Raw genomic sequence first — 23,932 nt, forward strand, 5'->3', positions numbered from 1 at the left:
GAAAATCATATAACAAACCTATGTTAATATAGGTATACGAGTAGTGAAGCAAGGGATGTAGTAAAAAATCTTTATTGGATAGATTCACATAGAACAGTGCAAAAAATATATAAAGACATATTAAAACCTGAAAAGTTACAATAAATAATGAACAAGGGATTTCAATATGCTTTCTTGGAAGACCAAGAACAGGTAGGGTTCATAATCATATACATGCATATATAAAGAGGGAACCAGACAGAGGACCCCAAAAAACCCTACGCATTTCGACTTGGAGCAGTCTTCCTCAAACGAACCGTGGACCACTGCTCCCCCTGAGGAAGACTGCTTCACTACTAGTATGCCTATATTAACATCGGTTCGTTTATATGATTTTCACCTGAGGCATCTCAAACATCCCATTCCCCCATCCTCTCTTGGGGGCATCCCTTAGCCGGGTTTAGCCCTCCATGTGTTCTTTAAGGAAATGTAAGGAAACACTCACTAGAAAAGCTGAACTTTATTTGGGGTGATCAGAGGCACTTTAAATGATGGCAGGTGTGTACTGAATGTGATTGCTTAATTCTGTACACAGCTACATTCCCAGTTATAAGAGGGTGTGCACACTTATGCAACCATATTATTTTAGTTTTTTATTTTTACTTTACCCCCCCCCCCCCCCCCAAAAAAAAAAATTCAGGTTCTTTTTTCTTTTTTTTTTCTTCAATTAAGTTGTACAGTTTATAGGTCACTATAAGGATGGAAAAAGTTCTGAAATGATTTAGCTTTGACAAATTTATTTACATCACAGAAACCTGGCATTTTAACAGGGGTGTGTAGACGTTTTATATCCACTGTATGTGTTAGGATTCCATGTGTATCACCTGAGGCCAGTCACTTCACTGGGTACATGTATATGGGTTTACATACACTTTAAACAAATATTCTTTGAATACAAGAGATGTGCAGTCTAACTTGAATCTTGATGCCCTTTGTGTATGCTTCTTCCACCGATCCATGCAGTAATCTAGCATGAAGCAATTCCTGCACTTGACCTCTGTACAGAAGTGTCTTATAATGAAGAATAGTCATTGCTGCTCTCTTCGTGTGCAGGGTGACTGGTCTTTGATCCGCCCCTCCTGTAATTTTCTGCAGGCAGCCTGTAGTGGGTGGACTTGCTGAGTCCCTCCAACAGCTCTGCTCTCTGAACAGGGCTATGTACAGCACACTGATGTTGTCACCCTTGGATTTGCAAAGGAATTGGGTACACACGAGATGGATTTAAATCCTTTGTAGCTATTGAGAAACAAACATATTTTAACAAAAGTATGTGTGCCAGGAGTTTAGGTTTAAAGCAAAATTAAACCCAAAACAAAAAAAAAAGGTAAGCTATTGCAGCTTACCAATCATTAGATGCGGTGGCTGCATAATTTTTCATTTCTTAGACTTTTCTCCACTCTATCTTCACTTGGTGATCTGGCCAGAAACACACCTCCTGTATTATGGTGCCCGCACTCTGGATAAATGAGCACAGGGGCACCTTTGCACATAGCATTGTTAGTCTGGGGAGAGAGGAATGTTAGAATGTACCTTGTTCACAGTTGAATAAATGTCTAATGCTTAACAAATGCTCCTATAGCCTTAGTATGGGCATTAGACTTGTCTCAGTGTGCTTTAGTATGGGCGTTAGACTGGCATCAATGATTTTTAGTATGGGCGTTAGACTGGTGTCAGGGAGTTTTAGTTTGGGCATTAGACTGGTGTCAGTGAATTTTAGTATGGGCATTAGACTGGTGTCAGTGAGCTTTAGTATGGGCATTAGACTGGTGTCAGGGAGTTTTAGTTTGGGCATTAGACTGGTGTCAGTGAGCTTTAGTATGGGTTTTAGACTGGTGTCAGTGAGTTTTAGTATGGGCATGAGACTGGCATAAGTGAACTTTAGTATTGACACGAGACTGGCATTTTACAAGCGTTAATGAAGAGTAAGGGCTTGTTCAAACTTGATGAAATTTTTAACACTTAACAAATGCTCCTATAGCTAGTTTGTGTGTATAACTAGGAGTGTGTATAACCATACTGTGTCTGCTTATTTTTCTTTGTTTAGGAGACTTATATTGAAATCCAGACAGAGCATTTGCCTCAGCTGCTCCTTCGAATGATCTCTGCACTAACCAGTCATCTTCAAACTCTGGATCCCAAAGAACTGACTGATTCCCTTAGACTTTGCTCAAAAATTCTCAGCAAGGTCCAGCCTCCTCTCTTTGCTGCAAGCCCAGGAGGTACTGTCCAGCTCCCTGGTGGGCAAAATTGCTCCAGTAAAGAAAAAGAGGAGAGGAAGGTAATACTTGGGGTGAAATGTTAACGTTCAGTGTTTTGTGAAAAATTGCTTCCATCTAATGCTTCTTAGAATTCACAAAATATATTTGCCATCCATGGCAAGCTTTCAGCGATCAGGGCAAGGAAGTGGTCAGAGCTTTACATCAAAGAGGAGTCCAAGGAATATTAAGGCTGACTGTCAAGAAGTGCATATCTGTCTGGAGCCTGGCAAATACGTTTAGCATTTCTCTTTCTTCACGACATCCGTATCATAGCAGCATTACATTTTACTTATATGCTTTATAGTGAAACTTTAGTCAGAAAATGAAGTCCTGCTACAGGTAGATCACATTAGACTGGCCCCTTTTGCTTTAAAAATAATGTCTATACTGTTTAGAATCCAGTAATGCTCTGCACATGCTCAGTTTCTCTCAATTTTAGGCATTTTTAGGCACTGCAGAGTTTAAGGCTGATCTTTTGCCATGGAAGCTGCTTCTGTTTGACCTGCAACTGCCATGGTGCTGCCTATGTGATCAGTTATGACACCAGTCATTTGATTGTTTGACAGTTTGGTTGAGGGCACAAGCAAATGTGACATTTAGCAATCCTGACATTCCTGGAACATAACTGTTTTTTGAAACCATTAAATTGATAAGTTGAATTCCGCTTTATGATTTAGTCTAGGTTCACACTGAATGCGGCTTTGAAATCCCTTGAAATTGCACAATTTCAAAGCCGCATGTCAGCGCAACTTGGCTGACATCTGTATGACTTGATGTCTATGCAAGTCTCACCTGAAATTGATTTCTATGCAAGTCTCACCGGAAATTGCCAAAAGTATTGCAGGAACTACTTTTTCAAATTGGTGCAGCACCGCAAAGTCGGCGTCACACCGATTTGAACAGTTCCATTGCCGACAATAAGGTGCGACTTGTCATGCGATTTGACCTGTCAAATCCTGACAAGTCACACCAGTGTGAACAGGGGGCTAACTGCTGTTCAGGCACTTTGGGCTTCAGCAAGAAGAAACCGGAGCAATGCTGGAGGCAATTTACAGCACACACTCATTTTGGTAACAAAATTATTAATGTGGATTGTATGTTCCTTGCTAAACAATATTATTTTTTATCAAGTTGTTATGGATAAAGTCTTGCTTTAACCACTTGAGCTCCGGAAGAGTTTACCTCCTTCATGACCAGAGCATTTTTAGCTATTCGGCACTGCACTATTTAACTGGTTATTGCGCATTCTTCCCATACTGTAAGCAAATAAAATATTTAGCATTTTTTTCACACAAATAGAGCTTTCTTTTGATGGTAATTAATAATCACCATTATTTTTTTTTTTTAAATGTTTCCGATGTATATGAAAAAAGAACAAAATAATTTTTCTTTCTGTCATGAAGCATATCCAAAAAAAAATAAAGGTCATCTTAAATTTAGGCCAAATGTATTCTGCTACATGTCTTTGGTAAAATTCCAATAAATGTATATTCATTGGTAGTTATAGAATCTACAAACTATGGTATATATATTTGATCAATTCTGATATACTGACGGCCTGTCTCATTTCTTAAAGCCCTTAAAATGCCAGAACAGTACAAATTCACCTTAAATAGCCCTTTTTTGTAAAGCAGACAGTCCAAGGCATTTAGTAAGAGACATGGGGAGTTTTTTGAAGTTTATCATTTTTTTGAAAATAAAGAAAAATGAGTTTGTTTTTTTGTTAACATACTGTCACCAGTGCAGTAGAGCATTATCATATGACTGGTGTGGCGGTGATCAGGGACACTGGTGACAGTATGTTTAAAAAAAAAGTATTTTCTTTTTTCCTTTTTGGTTTCCGTTTTTTACTATGTTTTATTTATTTTTTCATACTTTCCTCAGAATAGTTCAGTTTCACCATAATAACACTGTACTAGTCTAAAGGGGTGATCAGGGATTTTGTTTTTACACTTTGCTGTTACAGTGAAGATCATTGTAACAGCAGAGTTTTCCACTGTCCTTATTGGGTTACATTCATGACAGCTGTGACCACTAGTGATCTGGAATTGGCTACAGCTAATCACATAGTACAGGTTGCTGTGATTGGCCCAGGTACCATGTGATAGTTGTGGGCCAATCAAGGCATAGGAAAGACAGCTGTTTATGAATGAATTCATTCATACCAGCTTTGTTGACATTGTTAATTCTTTGCATGGTGATCACATGATCATCAGGCCCTGGGTACTGGGATCTGCAATCCGCTGTGTCCAGTGGGGGGGCTCCTAAACTGTAGCAGGCAAAATGACTTACATGTACATCATTTTGCCTGCATTTGCCTCCTAGCCTAGCTGGTCAGCAAGTGGTTGTAAACCTCAGAAATGAAATCTAATCAAAGCATATCCCTATATAGTGTGTCTGAATTGAGAACACTAATGCCGCGTACACACGCTACGATTGTTGGCCGACCGATCGGCCGTCTTTTGTCCAGTGTTGTTGTGTTGGTTGAAATGTGCTCTAGACTGCACACTAATTTTTTCAGCCAACAACAACCAACTTCAGAAGTGATTTCATGTGCTGGTTTACTTTCCGTGTGTTTTTTCTTCTCTGAGCATGCCCAGTCTTGCTCATCTGATTTTTTTTTTCTGCCGAAATCTGTACTGACTGACGAACAATCGGCCGTTCTGTTGACGGCCAACAAAAATTTTATAGCATGCACACCAGATTTTGTTCGGCTGAAAAGTCGCAGTCGGTTGTCGGAAGCATCATACTAACAAGCCGACAATCGGACGTTGGCCGAAAATTCACGGCCAACAATCGTTGCATGTGTACGAGGCATAAGTGCCATTTGTGTCTGCTGCTTACTTCCTCGATCGGCATTAATCACTTCTGATAAAATTTCCTGACACCAAGAGAAAAAAGGTGACTAGAGAGAGCTTCAGCAGATTAACAGTCTCATCTCTGACCTACAGACCTCTCCACGCTGAGCTCTGTAATTTCAGCTTTCTCCGCTCTTTTTTCTAACTGCTCAGACAAGCTTTTCACATTTTTGACTTTGAACAGATGTAGAGAAGAGAAGACTGCAGATAAACAGGTGCAACTTATACAGGAGGATTTCATCTCTATGTATCACCTGAAGCCAGTCACTTCAACTGGTATATTGAAGGGATCACAACTATTTTAAGTTTAGATTTTTTTTATTCAAATTGAGGATGGGACTAAGTAGCTTCCTCCCAAGCCTTTATTATAAGGAGTCCTAGAAACCTAAAAAAAAAAAACTAAAGTCTGCTAAGCATTAGGTGCTTTCAGTCAGAATTGGTGTTTGTGTGGTTGGTATCTAATGTCTGTTATTTACTGATCTTGTGTTTAATTCTTAGCTGTCTCCAGTCACTCCTGAAAATCCTGGGGATGTCTTTGAAGATGGCGAGAACCCCCCAAGCAGTCGCTCATCAGAGAGTGGATTTACAGAGTTTGTGCAGTACCAAGCTGATAAAACTGATGATATTGATAGGGCTCTGATTGATGGGCAGGGTGTAGCTGGTCTCCCCTTAGGTAGCACTTCTTCAGAAACTGAAACAGCATCCATTGTTGGGTCTGAGGAGACAATGGTACCGCACCCTTCCAAATGTCCACAGGGAGCAGCTCCACGTAATATAAAGGGAACACAAAAAACTGCAATGCAATGCTGCTTGGAATATTTTCAGCAATTCCTTACAAGACTTATCACTCTATATATTATTCCCAAGAGCCCAACATCCCAAAACGCTGCTATAGACCTTCAAGGAGAACCCATTGGAGCCCATACAGATAGTGCTAAATGGGAGATGTTCACATCAGAAAACGGTAAAGAAAAGCCAACCATTAAAACAATTTCGCCAAAAGAATACCGTCCTGCCTTCATTGCTGCATGTCAGCTGTTCCTTGAATGTTCCAGTTTCCCAGTTTACATTGCAGAGGGCAGCCATCCTTCAGACATTCATTCGGAGAAGGTGGATGGAGGTGAGGTGCTTGAGCAAAAGGAAATAAAAACACATACTGTATATTTACAGTACCCAGAGTTCTATCTTTTACATGTATTCATCACAAGTCTAGATATGTTTGCTTATTTAATTTAGCCATTGGTTTCATATACAGTACTGCTCACCATGGGTTTCCATCTCCACAGTAGCTTCCCATCGAAACCCAACTAACACAGAGAACACTAACATCAACTTCAGTAAAGCTTTGCTAAAGGGAGGGTATAGTAATAAAAAAATAGGCACTTACATTTTTTTGTCAACTATTGTATGGACCATAATGTTGGCAAAATTACCATTGGTAAAGCTTTTGTTCTCTGCAAAATATTTAGCAGGATTTCACTGTGAAGAGAATATAATCTTGAAAGAACTGACCAAAGCTGTTCATCTTTCCTTGAACAAACAAATTAATTTCTAAGAATCCATGTGGTTTTCATTCAGTAAAGTCCATTCTTGCCAAAATTGAACATTAAAAGCACTTTAGAACATTTCGAACAGTTATTGAATGTCCTAAGAATTGTCATACGAGAGTTTGTTGTGAAATGTACTAGTGTATGGCAGCTTAAAGGATTCAGAAGTTCACTTTAAAAAAATAATAATAATAAATGCACGTTTTTTTGCAGGTAAAAAAAATTTTGATTTATTTGTTTAATTATTTAATTTGGCGCCTGTAAAGTATTGCACCAGCAGTCAGCAGATCGCTGGTGTCATGCAGGTCTCCTGCAGACCTGTCAGTGTATCTGTGTGCTCGTACATCCCGTACGGGCAAGTAGATACACTGACAGGATGAATCAATTAAAGTGGAGTTCCACCCATTTTTGGAACTTTAGATCTATGTAATCCCCTTTAAAATGGCTTTTACCAATGGAAACTTTTTTTTGCTAGTAAATACCTTAATTTCTGCTTTATTCCTCCTCTCCTCACTTCCGGGTCCGATCGGCGATGACGTCATTCGGCGATTGGCAGTGTCTGCTGGGATGTATTCTATTCCAGAAATCTCGCAGTAGCTGAACTGTACTGAGCCGTGCCTGCCCCGCCTCCGCCCCGCCTCCTCTCATTGAGTTGTATTGTATGCATGTATTAAGGCTGTTCTCTGGCCCGCCTCCGCCAGGCCTCCTCTCATTGAGTTGTATTGAATGAATGTATTAAGGCCGTTCTCCGCCCGCCTCCTCTCATTGAGTTGTGTTGTATGAATGTATTAAGGCCGTTCTCTGCCCTGCCTCCGCCCCGCCTCCTCTCATTGAGTTGTATTGTATGATGAGGTGGGGCGGAGGCGGGGCAGAGAACAGCCTTAATACATTGCATACAATACAACTCAATGAGAGGAGGTGGGGCGGAGGCGGGGCAGAGAACGGCCTTAATACATTGCATACAATACAACTCAATGAGAGGAGGCGGGCAGGCACGGCTCAGTACAGTTCAGCTACTGCGAGATTTCTGGAATAGAATACATCCCAGCAGACACTGCGAATCGCCGAATGACGTCATCGCCGATCGGACCCGGAAGTTAGGAGAGGAGGAATAAAGCAGAAATTAAGGTATTTACTAGCAAAAAAAAAAAAAGTTTCCATTGGTAAAAGCTGTTTTAAAGGGGATTACATAGATCTATGTATTCCAACCTATTAAAAATGGGTGGAACTCCGCTTTAACATTGAGAACTACAAGCCAACATTCACAAAGGATGTTAGGGCTTGTAGTTCATTCATTCGCAGAACTCTGTGAATGAATGATGCGGCCGTGTGGGCAGAGCCCCACAGGACTGTGCTGATTTAAAAAACTGACCGCTAGTACCAGGAACCCATCCCTGTACTGCTGTCATGTGGAAGGGAGGGAGGAATTGGGCAGTGGCTTCAGTATTGGGAACATGTTACATTTTCCACCCTAAAAACAAGTGGAACATGTAACCTGTTTCTAAAGGTGAACTTATCCTTTAAGGCAGTGCTCCCCAACCTTTTTATCGCCGCAGACCGGTCAACGTTTGATAATTTTTCTGTGGCCCGCTGGGGGGGCGTCAATGCAGAGGGACCAGCGTGCCCCCAATCAATGCAGAGTGCCCACAGCATTGCCCCCAATCAATGCAGAGTGCCCACAGCATTGCCCCCAATCAATGCAGAGTGCCCACAGCATTGCCCCCAAACAATGCAGAGTGCCCACAGCATTGCCCCCAATCAATGCAGAGTGCCACAGCATTGCCCCCAATAAATGCAGAGTTCCACAGCATTGCCCCCAATAAATGCAGAGTGCCACAGCATTGCCCCCAATAAATGCAGAGTGCCACAGCATTGCCCCCAATAAATGCAGAGTGCCACAGCATTGCCCCCAATAAATGCAGAGTGTCACAGCAATGCCCCAATAAATGCAGAGTGTCACAGCAATGCCCCCAATAAATGCAGAGTGTCACAGCAATGCCCCCAATAAATGCAGAGTGCCACAGCAATGCCCCCAATAAATGCAGAGTGCCACAGCAATGCCCCCAATAAATGCAGAGTGCCACAGCATTGCCCCCAATAAATGCAGAGTGCCACAGCATTGCCCCATTTCAATGTAGAGATGCCAGCGTGCCACCCTTCAATGCAGAGCGCCAGCATTCCCCCCGCGAGACCCGTCCGTGCACTTACCTCGCTTCTCCTCAGTTCAGTCCCCGGCTTCCTGCGTCTCCTCAGTCGTCCCGCGGCGCCTCCTTCACGGCCAATGGCGTGGGGTTTGCCTTTCGGCCAACCAGGAAGCGGGAGGACCCACTCCCTGATTGGCCAGGAGGAGGATCAGTGTGACAATAGCAAATTTTCATTCGCTATTGTCACACAATGGGCGGGCTCGGGGGGGCGCAATGCCCGGCGCCTCGGCCGCCACAGTGAAATCATTTAAAGTTCCTCTGGCGGCCTGGTACCGTTTGATCCATGGAGCGGTCCGCGGCCCGGGGGTTGGGGAACACTGCTTTAAGGGTATTGGCCTAATCTTTGAAAGTAATCTGCTGAGATTGAAAGTTTTGTTAGATGACCTGTTCTTTGCCGATTGCAGGGATTTAGGCTTCATTCACAGCTATGCAGTTTGCTTTTAAACGTTTTTTCTGGGGGTTTTTTTTTTTTTGCAAATTTCTTGTTGGGCACATTAAAAATTGCAGGAAAAAATGTGGTAAAAATGTACTTTATGCTTTTCTGCAGCTTCTCGAGTGAAGTCTTTTGAACCAAAAATGCAAAAAGAGCACCATTTTGCATTTAAAAAAAGTCCCTGACCCTTACCAAAAAACGCAGAGGCACAAAAATCTATTGATGTAAATGTGTTCCATAGGAACCCATGTTAAAAAGAAATGTCCTGCATTTCTGCAAAAAGCATGAAAAAACGCATTCGTGTGAATGGAGCATTATACAATTGTCATGCACTCTATGATGGAAAATATATCTCCTTAGGTTTTGATGGTATCCTCTTATATGTTCTTGTGCAAGGCTTTAGCATTCTTTGAGATATACGTGATTGGCTGCTATGACATTGCCAACAGTTCCACTCTAGCTAGTGCCAACACTATAACATTTGTTTCGAATACATTTATAATTTTTATTTTGCTTTTTTTTTAATCAGATTGTGAAAAGGTTCAACCACCTGTGTGGCTGCAGACCCTCATGAACGCCTGCAGTGCAGCAGTAGACTTCAGCATTCAGAGCGTGGCCATATCTCTAGTGATGGACCTGGTTGGCCTGACCCAGTCTGTGGCTGTGGTGGCTGGAGAAACAGCAAATGGCTTGGAATCCTCTCAGCCCTTAAGTCCAAATCAAGGGCGTGTTTCTGTTGTTATCCATCCTCCTCTTACTGAAGGCAATTTGAGATACACGGCAGAGAAGACTGATTTCTTCAAGGTGGGGAGATATTCACTATAAATCATTTTACCCATTACATAGTGGTCACATCTTTTCTTTATTCTGGATATTTGTGCTATTGCCCATAATTATTTTCTCTGTGCCCAAAAAGTCAATCACTTCGGTATCTCTATACTGTATTGTTATATACTGCATATCCACTGTTATTTCAGTTGTCTACTCTATGACAGGGACTCCTTTTGTCTAACTTTTTAAAAAGACATGGTCTTCACCATAGAAACCCTGTCATTCTTTATTGTTATGGCTGTTATCTTAACCACTTCTTTATTTGGCTGTATCTTATTCTATATGCCTTTTAAAGTGACATTTTTTTTTGTATTCTTGATTCTTTTCATTAATAAAATATTTGAACAGCAAAAAGTCAAGCAGATATCCATAATATATGTCAGGGGTCTCCAAACTCTCTAAAGAAAGAGCCAGTTTACTGTCCTTCAGACTTTAAAGGGGGGGGGGGGGACTGCACTGTCTCTAGTGGGCGTAAACAATGCCCAAATGTTGTCTATTTGGCTACATTCACACCTGCGTTTTTTACCGCGATTTACAGGCGTTTTTTGTGCAGGCATTTTTAGATTGAATAGAAACCAATGGAAAACGCCTGTAATCTGCCCAAAAAGAAGCTCATGTACTTTTTTGAGCGTTGGGCGTTTTGCTCACAGCGTCAAAACACTCAGATGTGAACAGGGGCCATTGAAATGAAAAGGATTTGTCTTGTTGGGCGTTTTGAGAGCTGATCCTAGAGCAGAAAAACTCCCCAAAAATGCCCCAAAACGCCTACATGTGAACGGAGCCTTAGGGGGAAAACTAGTTAAGTGTCAGTGGGAGTAATAGTGCCCCATTTTTGTTGTCGGTGGAAGAAATTATGCCACATCGTTGGTGTCAGCTAAAGGAATAGTGCCCCATTGTTGTCAGTGGCAGGAATTATGCCTCAAGGGTGGGCTAGTTCCCCCGTTTTTGTTGTCAGTGGAAGAAATAGTGCCCCATTGTTGGTGTCAGTGGAAGAAATAGTGCCCCATTGTTGGTGTCAGTGGAAGAAATAGTGCCCCATTGTTGGTGTCAGTGGAAGGAATAGTGCCCCATTGTTGGTGTCAGTGGAAGAAATAGTGCCCCATTGTTGGTGTCAGTGGAAGAAATAGTGCCCCATTGTTGGTGTCAGTGGAAGAAATAATGCCCCATTGTTGGTGTCATTGGCAGGAATTATGCCCTATTGTTGGTGACTGTGGCATGAATTATACTTTAAGGGCGGGATAACGGCAAGCAAATGGCCGCAGTTTGGAGACCACTGATATACATGATCATCAAACTTTGTGCTGAAAAATATTTTGGTCCAATTAGAACCAATTAAATGGTAAAAATGATTACCAAATTTCAACAAATCCTATATGATTTTTTTTTTTTTTTTTTTTTCAGAATGTGGCAGTGACACTCTGGGAACAATTAGGAGATCGGACCCCTCAACACCATCAAAGAAGTGTGGAACTCTTCTATCAGCTCCACAATCTGGTCCCATCCTCCAGTATATGTGAGGATGTTATTAGCCAGCAGTTGACCCACAAAGACAAGGTATCTCTACAACACAGAAAAAAAAAATCCTCTTTCATAAAACTGTACAAAGAATATTTACTGTATTTTCTGGCGTATAAGACTACTTTTGAACCTCAAAAAAATCCCCCAAAAATGGGGGTTCGTCTTATACGCCGAGTATAATATCTCCAAGGTAACCTAAGTATAAGTATTACCGGTAGATGAAAATTAGGGGGGGGTCGTCTTATACGCCCAGTCGTCTTATACGCCGGAAAATACGGTAATTTCTTTAATGAAAGTATGTTTCAGATGATTGGGACCTGTTGTAGGGGGTGTTGAATGTGACTTAGGCGTTTAGTTTACTGAGACTTGCCTGTATGTATGTATAAGGGGGCATATCATGTGGTACAGAGCATGTGATACAACCTTGTGTTTCAGTGGCAGCATGATCTTGTCTTCTCTAAAAACTTGCTTGTAGTAACCTATTATAGGCTTTTCAGCATCTATGGCGTATGTGAATTCTGGGCAACCAGAGAAAGAGTAGACACTGGATCTCTGCTTTGAAAATTTTGCAGTCTTAGCACAGGAACAGATTGGAAACACTCACACAAATTAATTTTTAGCTTGTTCAGGGGATGGCTGTATATTATAGTACGCTGTAGTTTGCAAGTATGGTGGGATTAGATTAATATATTTTTTGGGGTTGGGATTAATTTATAACCACTACAAGGACAGTATTTTCCAAGGACATAATGCATCAGTTACTGGCTCTGGCCATTTTTGTAACACTAGAATTACTAGGATAGAGCTAGTGGCTTTAATTATAAAGATGGTATCACTTCATTACAGAAAATCAGGATGGAAGCTCATGGGCGATTTTCAGTTCTGTGGCACCTCACCAGAGATCTTCATGTGAACAAGTCTTCATCCTTTGGGCGCACATTTGACAGGTAGTGTTTGATTCCTTCCTTGCTCCAGAAATTAAATTACTTTGAAACCTAGTTTATAGTAGTTATAAATTAAAAAAATGTTGACGCAAACTGGAAATGGGTTTTTCCCAATAGTGGAAAAAGCAGAGAAATAAAAAGACTGTTTTATTATTCTGTTTTAATCTAAAGGAACCATAAATTGTTTTTTTAGCTATGGTTGGAGAATTTAAAGCTATAAGAAGCCACAAAGTAGTGCAGCCTGAATTGGCTTTAGGTGGATCAGTCCATTAGCTATGCGACTTCAGAAAGTAATATTGAGCAGACACCTCCAATGTTTGTTACATAAATTAAACGAAATAGTCAGTATCTGAACTTGAGAAATGTATAAATAAAGTATGTTATTACATGAAAAAGGTGAGCAGTATTAAGGTGTCAAGGTGCATACATTAGCATGCACAACATTCATCAAATGTTTAAGTTAAAGTGGTTGTAAACCCATACATATACCCAGTGAAGTGACTGGCCTCGGGTGATGCACCAAGATGAAACAAATCCTCCTACATAAGTTGTGCCTGTTTATCTACAGCTATCTTTTCCCTACATCCACTCCAAAGTGCAACATTTACACTAGATCTCTCAGCTCTGAAAAGAAAGGGGAGAGAGCTGATGTTACATTAGAGAGGAGAGCTCTGAGAGCTGAGTAGTGGGAAGGGACATCCCCCCCCCCCTTCACACAGCACACACAAATTACACTTAATGCTCTGGAATGAGATAAGTACACACTATAGAATGATAGGCTTTGTTCATATTGCCCCCAGTCATCTTCCAGGACAGCCACTGAGAGATGGAGATCCTCCCTCCAGGACAGGCGATACCTAGACTCAGGTCTTTTAAAGGCAGTCCTACAGGGTTGTGGCCAATCATTTGTGTTTCCTCTGGACGGAGGGGACGCATTGCCTGTAGGAACCGTTCTTGGCCAGCAGGATGGACTCCATCTCTCAGGGGCTGCTCAGGGAGCTTGCCTTACCTGAATGTCTTTTCTATGTGGTTCAGGCCTGGGTTTCTTCCGCAGGGTCAGGAATGTGCCCATTCTTGCTTCTTTCCAGTGCCTGGCGAAGGAGTTGGACAGAGTGCCTTCCATTCTTGGCTGCGTCGTGTCTGGGGGCCAGGGGCCTGAGGTTGTCTGAGGCTTACAACCACTTTAGCATACAATTATGTTGTTTAATTATGTTTGTGCACATCAATTTTTTATGTAATGAAGATTCAAGAAAATACATTTTCCATGATAAAAGATGTGCTAACAACACACACAAAGACAACATATACATATTGTTGGGTATTTACCATTTATTTTAGGGGGGCTGCAGAATAATTTAACATATATGAATTTTTAGAAATCTGTTGCAATTTAGTCTTATGAACATTTATGAGCAGGTTCTAGTGAAACTACTATTTGCACATACATGTTGCATTATATGGGGTGTGAACGTCCTATATTATACACTATGATGAAATCACAACACTAACAAAGCCTTATAGATGTAAATTTCCTTTACAGGTCTTTATTCATCATGCTGGATAGTCTGAGTAGCTTAGATGGCTGCACCTCTTCTGTGGGCCAGGCCTGGTTACATCAAGTGTTACAGAGACATGACATAGCAAGAGTCCTAGAACCACTTCTCCTTTTACTCCTCCATCCAAAAACCCAGCGTGTGTCTGTACAGCGAGTCCAGGCTGAGAGACACTGGAGTAAATCCATGAGGCACTGTGAAGAAAATAGGAAAATATTTAACAAGACGTGTAATAGTAGTAATGGTATGAATTATTATTTAATTTACATTTGTATAATAATTATTGTTCATGTAATAGTAGTAATGATATGGCATATTATATCATTTCTGGTGGTATAATAATAATAATTGTTCATGTAATAGTATGGAATATTATAATAATATTGTTATTGATATTATTGTTCACATGATTATTGATAACCAGTACATTTAAAGCGGTAGTATAGTGCTTTTTGACACTTTTACCTACAGGTAAGCCTATAATAAGGCTTACCTGTAGGTACAAATAATATCTCCTAAACCGGCACGGTTTAGGAGATATTTACAGTGCATGCAGCCGCTCGCGCGAGCGGCGCATGCGCTCTGAAGGTCCGGGGGGGACCTTCAATTAAGTTGCCGGGAGCTTGCTGGAAAAATCACTCCCGCGCGCATGCGCGGGAGTGACGTCATCGCGGCTTCGGCCAATCATCGCGCCGGAGCCATCTCTTCCGGCCAATCAGCGCACCGGAGCCGCCGAACCCGTAAGAGACGACGAGGGATCATGGCAGCGCCCGCAGCGATGTCCGGGGGTCTGTGTCGGGGCTTCGTTTTAAGGTAAGTTACACATAATGGGCTAGTATGCGATGCATACTAGCTCATTATGCCTTTGTCTTGCAGGTTTTTTTTTTTATTTTTTTTTTTTATAGGGTTTACAACCGCTTTAAATGTTTTATTGGCTCCCAAATAAGTCTGTTCAGCAGGGATGAGCTCGGGCGTGTTCGAGTTTGTACGTGCCCGATCCCGCCAGGAAGCCAACACTGCACTCCGCTAATCACAGGCAGTAAGACATTGTCTGATCCGCAGCTGCACAGATCGGGAAATGTCTCACTGCCTGTGATTAGTGGAATGCAGTGTCGACTTCCTGGCGGAATCGGGCACATATAAACTCGAAAACGCCCGAGCTCATCTCTACTGTTCAGTAATGAAAATACATAGTATTGCAGTGAATGTGACGGTAACTGCTTTACAAATATACCCCTTAGTCTTAAATTATAATAATTTTCAGGCTTGCTCATTAAAGATTTATATTTATCCCAATTTAATTAATTTCTTTTGTCTCAAGATGGAGTTTGTTACATAGTTATGTGTGTGTGTGTGTTAACTGTACATTGTATACCCCTGTATGTTGTGGTCATTAAGGTGCCCATCTAGGTAATAGTTTTTTGAAACTATCGATGCTCCCTGCTGATACCACAGCTTGTGAAAGCGAATTCCACATCCTTACCGCTCTGACAGTAAAGAACCCCTTGTGCAGTTTAAGGTTAAACTGCTTATCTTTTAGTTTTAGTGAGTGACCCCGTGTCTTATTGAATACCCTTTCTCTGAAAAGTTTGTTCCTTATGCTATGGTCACCAGTACAGTATTTGTACATTGATATCATAGCCCTTCTAAAGCGTCTCTTCTCTAGAGAGAATAGGTTCAATGCTTGTAGTCTTTCCTCATAGCTGATGTCTTCCATTCCCCTAATTATCTTTGTTGCCCTTCTCTGGACTCTCTCCAGTTCCAACACATCCTTTCTGTGGACCAAGGCCCAGAACTAGACGGCATATTCAAAATGTGGCCGGACCAGAGTCTTGTAGAGTGGGAGAATAATTCCTTTATTTCTGGTGTGAATCTCCTTTTTTATACATCCCAGTATTCTGTTGGCTTTGCTTGTAGCAGCTTGGCATTGCATGCCATTGCTAAGCCTGTTGTCCACTAGGACCCCTAGGTCCTTTTCAATCTTGGATTCACCCAGAGGTTCACCCCCTAGCGAGTAACTTGCGTTTGTATTTCTGACACCCAAGTGCATTACCTTACATTTTTCAACATTAAACCTCATCTGCAACGTAGTTGCCCACACCATTATTTTGTTCAGGTCTGCTTGTAAGGTTTCCACCTCCTGTATAGAAGATATTGACCTTCTCAGCTTAGTATTGTCCGCAAATACCAAGATTGTTGTGGTTATCCCATCCTCTTGGTCGTTTATGAATAAATTAAACAGGATTGGTCCCAGGACAGATCCTTGGGGGACCCCACTTTCCACACCAGACTAATCGGAGTACTCCCCATTTATCACCACCCTCTGGATTCACCCCTGGAGCCAATTTTCAATCCATGTACTCACCCTATGATCCATACCTACGTACCTTAGTTTGTGCAGTAAGCATTTGTGGGGAACTGTATCAAATGCCTTTGCAAAGTCCAGATACACCACATCCACAGGCTTTCCTTTATCTAGATAGCAGCTTACTTCTTCATAGAAGGTTAATAGATTGGTCTGGCAAAAACGATTCTTCGTGAGTCCATGCTGATTACTACTACTAATACTGTTTTCATTACTAAAGTCTTGTATATAGTCCCTTATCATCCCCTTACAATATCTTGCAAACTACTGATGTTGGGCTAACTGGCCTATATTTCTCCTGTATATATCGTGGCCCTTTTTAAAATATTGGTACCACATTGGCTTTTTTCCAATTAGCTGGCACAATTCCCGTCAGTAGACTATCCATAAAAATTAGGAACAATGATCTGGCTATCACCTGGCTGAGTTCTTTAAGGACCCTTGGGTGTAAGCCACCTTGTCCCGGTGACTTATTTATGTTAAGTTTTTCAAGTTTAGTTCTGAGTCTGTCTTTCTGTTAACCATGAGGGTGCTTCCTGTGGTGTATTATTAATTTTAACATTACAAGCTGAGTTAGTGTAGCCTCCCAATTATTTTGTGAAGACTGAAGAGAAGAATTTATTTAGCACTTTCGCCTTCTCTCTGTCCTTTGTGGCCAGATTCCCTTCACTGTCTTTTATGGAGCCAACGTGTTCTGGTCTCGCTTTCTTAATATTTATATACTTAAAGAATTTTACTCTCTTCTGCTGTGTGCCTTTTGTGTTCTATGTGCCTTTTCATGTTTGTTTATGTGTACTTTCAGAATATCTTCACAGTAAATGCTTTATGCATTTTGCCATAATTGAATTGAAAGCTGAACTCCAGGCAAACAGATTTTCCCTTTCAATTCATTTGTATTTTTGTCCATTCAGATCTGAGGTTTACACAGCTCTTCCACAAATCACAGTCCTGCCTGGCAAGTGACCTTTCACTGCTATAGTCTACTTTCCCTTACAAGTCTCCTTCCCATTCTTCCCTGACTGGACAGTGAAAGAAGAAGCAGCACACTGAAGAGCTCATCTCTCTTTCCCTCTGCTCTCTCTTCATATCTGCATGCCCATTGCTCTACAGAAAGAAACTATGAGATTTTGTGCTGCTTCTCCTTTTTTCAGTTTCAGCTCAGCTTTACAGGCACTGCAAGAGGTGGATGCCAAGTCAAATTCTGTTTTTTACAGTTTTTTTTAATGAAAACCTAAGTTGTTTTTTTTTTTTTTTTTTTGAATGAACAATTGAGAAATTGTGCCAGCAGTACAGTCTCCAGCTCAGTCAAAATACAATACAAAATACGGATTTAAAAGTATTACATCCATAGAAACATAATAAATCATTACCATTAACAGATACATAAAAACATAAGTTTAATGATAGTGAAGATGGTATAATGTGCCTTTTATGTCTCCCTGGAATTCAGCTTTAAGTGTGTAAGTCCTGTATGCTTTGTAAATGTTTTTTTAAAACATTTTTTTCTTTTACACATTGCAGCTTTCTCAAATACACCCATCTCTTCTGAAATTACAACAATAAAGTCAGCTCTTATGGAGGAGATGGAACATTTTAGTCTTACAGTCAACCCTCTCAGTGACAGACTGTCCCTTCTGAGCACCAGCAGTGAAACCCTCCCAATGGTGGTATCGGACTTTGATCTCCCAGACCAGCATATAGAAATCCTGCAGAGCTCAGACTCTGGTGGTTCTCAGTCTTCAGCTGGAGAAGAAGTGGATGCTGAGAGTTTAACTGCTCAAGATAACTGTCCAATGTCCAGAGAGGACTCTGTAGATGAGATTGTTCAACAAGTAATTTCTGATTTGATAGGTACAGTTCTTAAAAATGTTGGTGAGGATCCTGAGTTAAATTATTCATGTACTGATCAGATTGACACCTCTAGCAAGATAAAAATATTTAGTTCCTCAGGTGATTCCACCAATAATGAGGATGAAGTAACTCAAAGGACTGAAATTCATTCTTCAACCAGAGAGCCACCCAACTTTCTCTCTGTGTCTGCAGACTCTGGTATTGAAAGTTTGGCAAATGCAATTAGCAGAAACTTGTCTTCTCCTTCGATCATGCATCATCAGAACCTCAGTGACTTTAATGGCGATGTGATTGAAAGACAAAGCAGGAAAAGGACTCACAGCAGCATGCAGTTTAATTTCAAAGGAAAAGTGGCAGAGAAGGATGCGGTTAACAAAGAGGGGAATAAAGCAACAGGAACAAAACCTAAAGTCAAAATATCTAGAAGGAAAGATGATGACAAGAAAAAGGCCCAGAATGAGAAGACGAAGCAGACAAATGTTTTTTTCAGTGAGGGCTTGGACCTGGAGAACTGGTATAGTTGTGGAGAGGGGGAAATTTCTGAAATTGAAAGTGATGTGGGCTCTCCTGGCATAGGCAAATCGCCACATTTCAATATCCACCCCCTTTACCAGCATGTGCTTTTGTATCTCCAGCTTTACGACTCCTCAAGGACATTGTATGCACTGTCTGCAATAAAAGCCATATTAAAAACATGCCCAACAGTCTTTGTCAGTGCGATTTCCACCACCAGTGTCAATAATGCATACACGCCACAGCTGTCTCTGCTTCAGAATCTCTTAGCAAGGCATCGGATCTCGGTCATGGGAAGAGACTTTTATAGCAATATCCCCCTGGATTCTAACCACAGTTTCCGGAGCTCCATGTATATAGAGATTCTTATTTCATTGTGTTTGTATTTTATGAGAAGCCACTATCCTGCTCATATTAAGGTGTCTCAGCAAGATCTGGTGGGCAATCGCAACATGCAAATGTTGAGTATTGAAATTCTGACTCTGCTATTTACGGAGCTGGCCAAGGTGATAGAGAGCTCAGCTAAGGGTTTTGCTAGCTTCATCTCAGATCTGTTGTCCAAGTGCAAGGTTCAGAAGGTCATTCTTCACTGCTTATTGTCTTCAATCTTTAGCGCCCAAAAGTGGCACAGTGAACGCATGACTGAGAAGAACATAATGGCCATCGAAGAAGGTTTTTCTGAGGACAGCCTCATTAACTTTTCTGAGGATGAACTTGATAATGGCAGCACATTACAGTCTCAGCTATTGAAAGTGCTCCAAGGCCTTATTGTTTTGGAACATCGTGTTTTAACCGTCCCAGAAGACAATGAAGGTGGCTTTGATTTTGTCATTACGGATCTGGAGCACATTAACCCCCAGCAGCCAATGACTTCTCTCCAGTACATGCACTCCCAGCCAATCACATTCCAGGGAATGTTCCTCTGTGCTGTGATTAGGGCTTTACACCAGCATTATACATGTAAAATGCACCTACAGTGGATTGGCCTCATCACGTCTACCTTGCCTTACATGGGGAAAGTCCTGCAGAAAGTGGTTGTTTCTGTGACATTGCAGCTTTGTAGAAATCTAGATAACTTAATTCAGCAATACAAATATGAAACTGGGTTATCGGACAACAGGTAAGAAGTTTGATCACAGTTAACATACCCGTCTTTCTTTTGTTTTGTAATGTCATTTAAATAAAAGCTGATTTAAATGTAAAGGTGTTTAAATGGTGGCTTGACAAGGGGCTTTTTTGTACTGGGCACCATTTTACTCAGCAGCCCTTTACGCTACAGCATTTCCCTACCAAACTGGAAATGTCTGAATCTATAATCTTCCGATTTTACCAAATTTCTTGAGATCTTAGTGGCCTGACGTATCGGAACCCCTTCTCTCACTAAATGTGAGACATGGTGCATTACAGACACAGTCCAAGGAGAAAGTATATCCATGATCTATTTGCTCGCATGGTGGAGTGGTGCCTTGCATGGTGGAGTGGGACAGAGCTCTATTGGTTGACCTAGAACTTGGAGCAACGGTACAACCGTCTTCTGTCTTCCTTTCAAGGAACTTTAAATATTCCATGAATTAAAGCCAATCCTAAAGTGTTGACCATCGCAAAAAGGTATCCTAGCTCCCCCTCTCTGTTTTCGGAAATGTGCCATATGGGGCACTATGTCTCATGTCTGGTTGGAGTGCCCTAAGATCAGAGGGGTTTGGATTAGGATTTTTTCTCTTCTTCAAAGAGTAACAGGGCTACCTATCCAGAGAACGCCCCAAATAACATTACTTAAAGTGGTTGTTAACCCACTTTAACAACTTAATATAATCCTCTCTGTACCCTGATTACAAGGGCTCCTGTCTGAGTTTTATAAAATGCCGTCTTTACCGTATGTCAGAGTGGCTCCCGACGATCATGTGACCGGTTGACTCTCTCCTCTCCCCATCTGACAAATGCAGGGGGCGGGGCTGAGAATCCCTTGCTGACCTCAGGAAAGGTGAGAGGAGGAGACAGAGCCGGCCAGTCAAGTGATTGCTGGGAATCACTCTGAAATACAACATCTTTTTTTTTTTTTTTTTATAAAACAGAGACAGGAGCACTTGTAATCAGGGTCCAGCAGGAAGGGGGGAGGGGGCACTGACACAGGAGCAGACAGGCAGGGAGGGAGGGAGGGGAGGGAGAGGGCCGAGAGCTGCGGATGAAGGAGGCAAATAAACTGACCAAGGTGTCAAGGCTCAGCAGCTATGATCAACCATGGTCAGTTTACAGAGGGAAGGGTAGAAACTGGCAGGATCAGCCAGGTTTTGAAGGTGATAGAAGGGGGCAAATGACACAGCACAAGCACTGTGCTGTATAACATGCTTTAAAGGAACAGGATCTTTTTTTTTTTTGGGGTGGATGTAACAAACCCTTCAATGAACCAGTTGCTAATGCCTCTCACAGTATGCAGTGGCTGATACTTTTCATTCTTGCAGCTAAAATCTTGATAGCAGAAGCATGAAATAAATCCTCTTTACGGCAGACTATGCACAAAATCTCGTGGATTATGATTCATGAAAAGATCAATCAATGATACGACAAAGCAATTTAAGTAGACTTGGGATCTTTGAGCCGAATATGTGCAAGTCCTGCTGACTTATTTTCCCCATTGTAGTATATCAGCAATATTCAACAAGATCTCTAGGTCTCGATTTTCCTACTTTACTTGGTTTCTTTTCTCTCCTTTCTCCTAGGTCTTTCTTCTTCTCCTCCTTTCATTTGTTGTAGGCTAACAACCTTATGGTCCCTATTATTCACAGAGTTTTCTTGATATTATGTTTATTATGTGTAGGGAGATTCTGAGTATGATTTGATCTTCACTGAGACGCTACATATACTGTTGTGATTCTCCTTTCAAGTCTTGTCTACGCTATGTATGGTGACCCTTCTTTTGATTAGTCGATGTCATGCTTGCTCTATGGTATTGTAGTATATGCCACTTTGTGTAATAAAAATATTAAATGAGAAAAAGCTGAATAAAATATGTCTTTGCTATCTATATTATAGGCCTTTATGGGTGGCATCCTTTATACCTCCAGACATGATCCTGACCCTTCTTGAGGGCATCACAACAATTATTCACTACTGTCTACTTGATCCATCAGGACAGTACCATCCGGTAAATGCAACCTAAGCTTTGCCTGTTGTCTTGGTATCTTCTGTTGCTATACTCATTTTAGATTACTTTCCATAAAGTTTTAAATAGGTGTCTAGTTAAAACGGTTGTAAACCCTTAAATATTCCCAGTGAAGTGACTGGCCTCAGGTGACATAGAGATGAAAAAGTCCTCATACATAAGTTGTACCCGCCTTTATGCAGGCCTCTCTTCTCTATAGCCAAAGTGCAGAATTTATACAGCTTCTCTAGAGTTGATCAAAGATTATGCGATTTTCTTTCCTACGACCATGCATTGCAGGAAAAAAAAATCGCTCAATTCTCCCATCAACACAGTCAGTGTTGATGGAAGTATCCCTCCCATGGAGCTATTGTGTTCTCACTAGGGGGGAAGCTGTCCCCTGCCGGGAGAACACAGTGATTATTGCTATCAGTTATAGCTGCTGGCATTAAAGAGGTTGTAAACCGAAAAAAAAAAAATGAAATACTTACCTTAGAACGAGCCCCCGCCGTGCCGCCCGCTTACCTCTATGACGGGAGACATGTCCAGTCGCCCGTCTTCCGGGATCGTGGCATCCGGCCATCTGATTGGCCGGAGCCGCGGTGACGTCACTCCCACGCACGCGAGCGGGAGCCGACGGGCACGGGACTCTGAAGGAACGGCACGAGCGGCCGTTCCTTCAGAGCGCATGCACCAGTGACGTCACTGGCTGCATGTAAGGTAAATATCTCCTAAACGGTACATGTTTAGGAGATATTTACAATACCTATAGGTAAGCCTTATCATAGGCTTACCTATAGGTACAACTAGCAGAGGAGGGTTTACTTCCTCTTTAAGTGCATTAAAAATCTGACAGGCTGGTTGTACCCAAGTTGATCAATCGAACTTTGGTATGATCAGCCTGCCCATACCTGGTTCAAATCTCAGCCAGTCCCTGCTGAACCAGCCGAGATTTGAACCATCTATGACCGGCTTAAGCTTTTAAAAAGCAGGGGGCAGGGAGCCAAAATTACACTCTGCGTATCTCAGTAAGGGAAACTGTAAAAGTTAATTTGAAGTAATGGACACCCCCCCCCCCCCCACTTTAGGCAGGACCCCCACCAACTCAAAACTATTTGGTTTTGGCCTATGTTTGATAGTTACAGCCTTTAAAGAAAATAAAACAGTATCTTAGTCCTATTCTCTTGTTACCCCTGGTATTTTTTTTCTCGTGTCAGCTGCTTTGAGGTAAAGGAGGAATCCTCCAGCACCCAGATATAAAAAATGAGTGTGTTCACCAAAAGAGACTGTGCAGTGGTGCATCTTCACTATGTAATAACTTTTTATGTGTGGAGGTCTTTTTTTTTAATCCTAGCTGAACTAAATATTTTTTGCACTTTTTTTTCTTAATGCTGTCTCATATTGTAGCTATTGGTAAATGTAGATCAGAAACACCTTCTAGAGGCTCGCAGCGGAATCCTGTCCATACTCCATTTAATAATGTCATCAGTTACCTTGCTGTGGAGCATTCTTCATCAAGCAGACTCTTCTGAGAGAAACTTTACAGCTGCCGCTGCTTCTGTCACCACAGTCAATCTTGGTTCAACAAAGGTAATTCGTGATGGATCACTCAAAATATCCTTTTTTTTTGGTGTTTTACAACTTGACGTCTGAGAAAGCTTGTTATGACATTCTACAATGACAATCTACGCTGAAGCGAGAGATTTTTAAGTCTTGGAAAAATCTGTTATCCTAGAAACTTATAGAGGTGGTACATTTCAAGTTGTATGGGTTATGATAAAATATGTTTTTTTTTTAAAGTGGTCTCTAATACAATACAGTACATTGAGTACTGAATTCATTGTGCTACACTGCTCTTGCCTTTTTGCAACTCTAATAA

At 41.5% G+C, this 23,932-nt stretch overlaps 1 protein-coding gene across 4 annotated transcripts in view; it reads left to right on the forward strand.

The window, feature by feature from the left end:
• DOP1A (DOP1 leucine zipper like protein A) overlaps positions 1-23,932 on the forward strand; it is a 149,849-nt gene that overhangs the window by 99,271 nt on the left and 26,646 nt on the right. For all 4 annotated transcript variants that reach the window (XM_082250084.1, XM_082250087.1, XM_082250086.1 and 1 more), the window contains 9 exons: positions 2,084-2,317; positions 5,654-6,275; positions 9,869-10,143; positions 11,572-11,724; positions 12,535-12,635; positions 14,173-14,429; positions 18,072-20,034; positions 21,945-22,056; positions 23,461-23,643. In XM_082250084.1, coding sequence (XP_082106210.1) covers positions 2,084-2,317; positions 5,654-6,275; positions 9,869-10,143; positions 11,572-11,724; positions 12,535-12,635; positions 14,173-14,429; positions 18,072-20,034; positions 21,945-22,056; positions 23,461-23,643 — 3,900 coding nt within the window. The remainder of the gene's footprint in view (positions 1-2,083; positions 2,318-5,653; positions 6,276-9,868; positions 10,144-11,571; positions 11,725-12,534; positions 12,636-14,172; positions 14,430-18,071; positions 20,035-21,944; positions 22,057-23,460; positions 23,644-23,932) is intronic.

This window comes from Pelophylax lessonae (genome assembly GCF_965119305.1).
Source record: "Pelophylax lessonae genome assembly, chromosome: 3".
NCBI classification, from domain to species: Eukaryota; Metazoa; Chordata; class Amphibia; order Anura; family Ranidae; genus Pelophylax; species Pelophylax lessonae.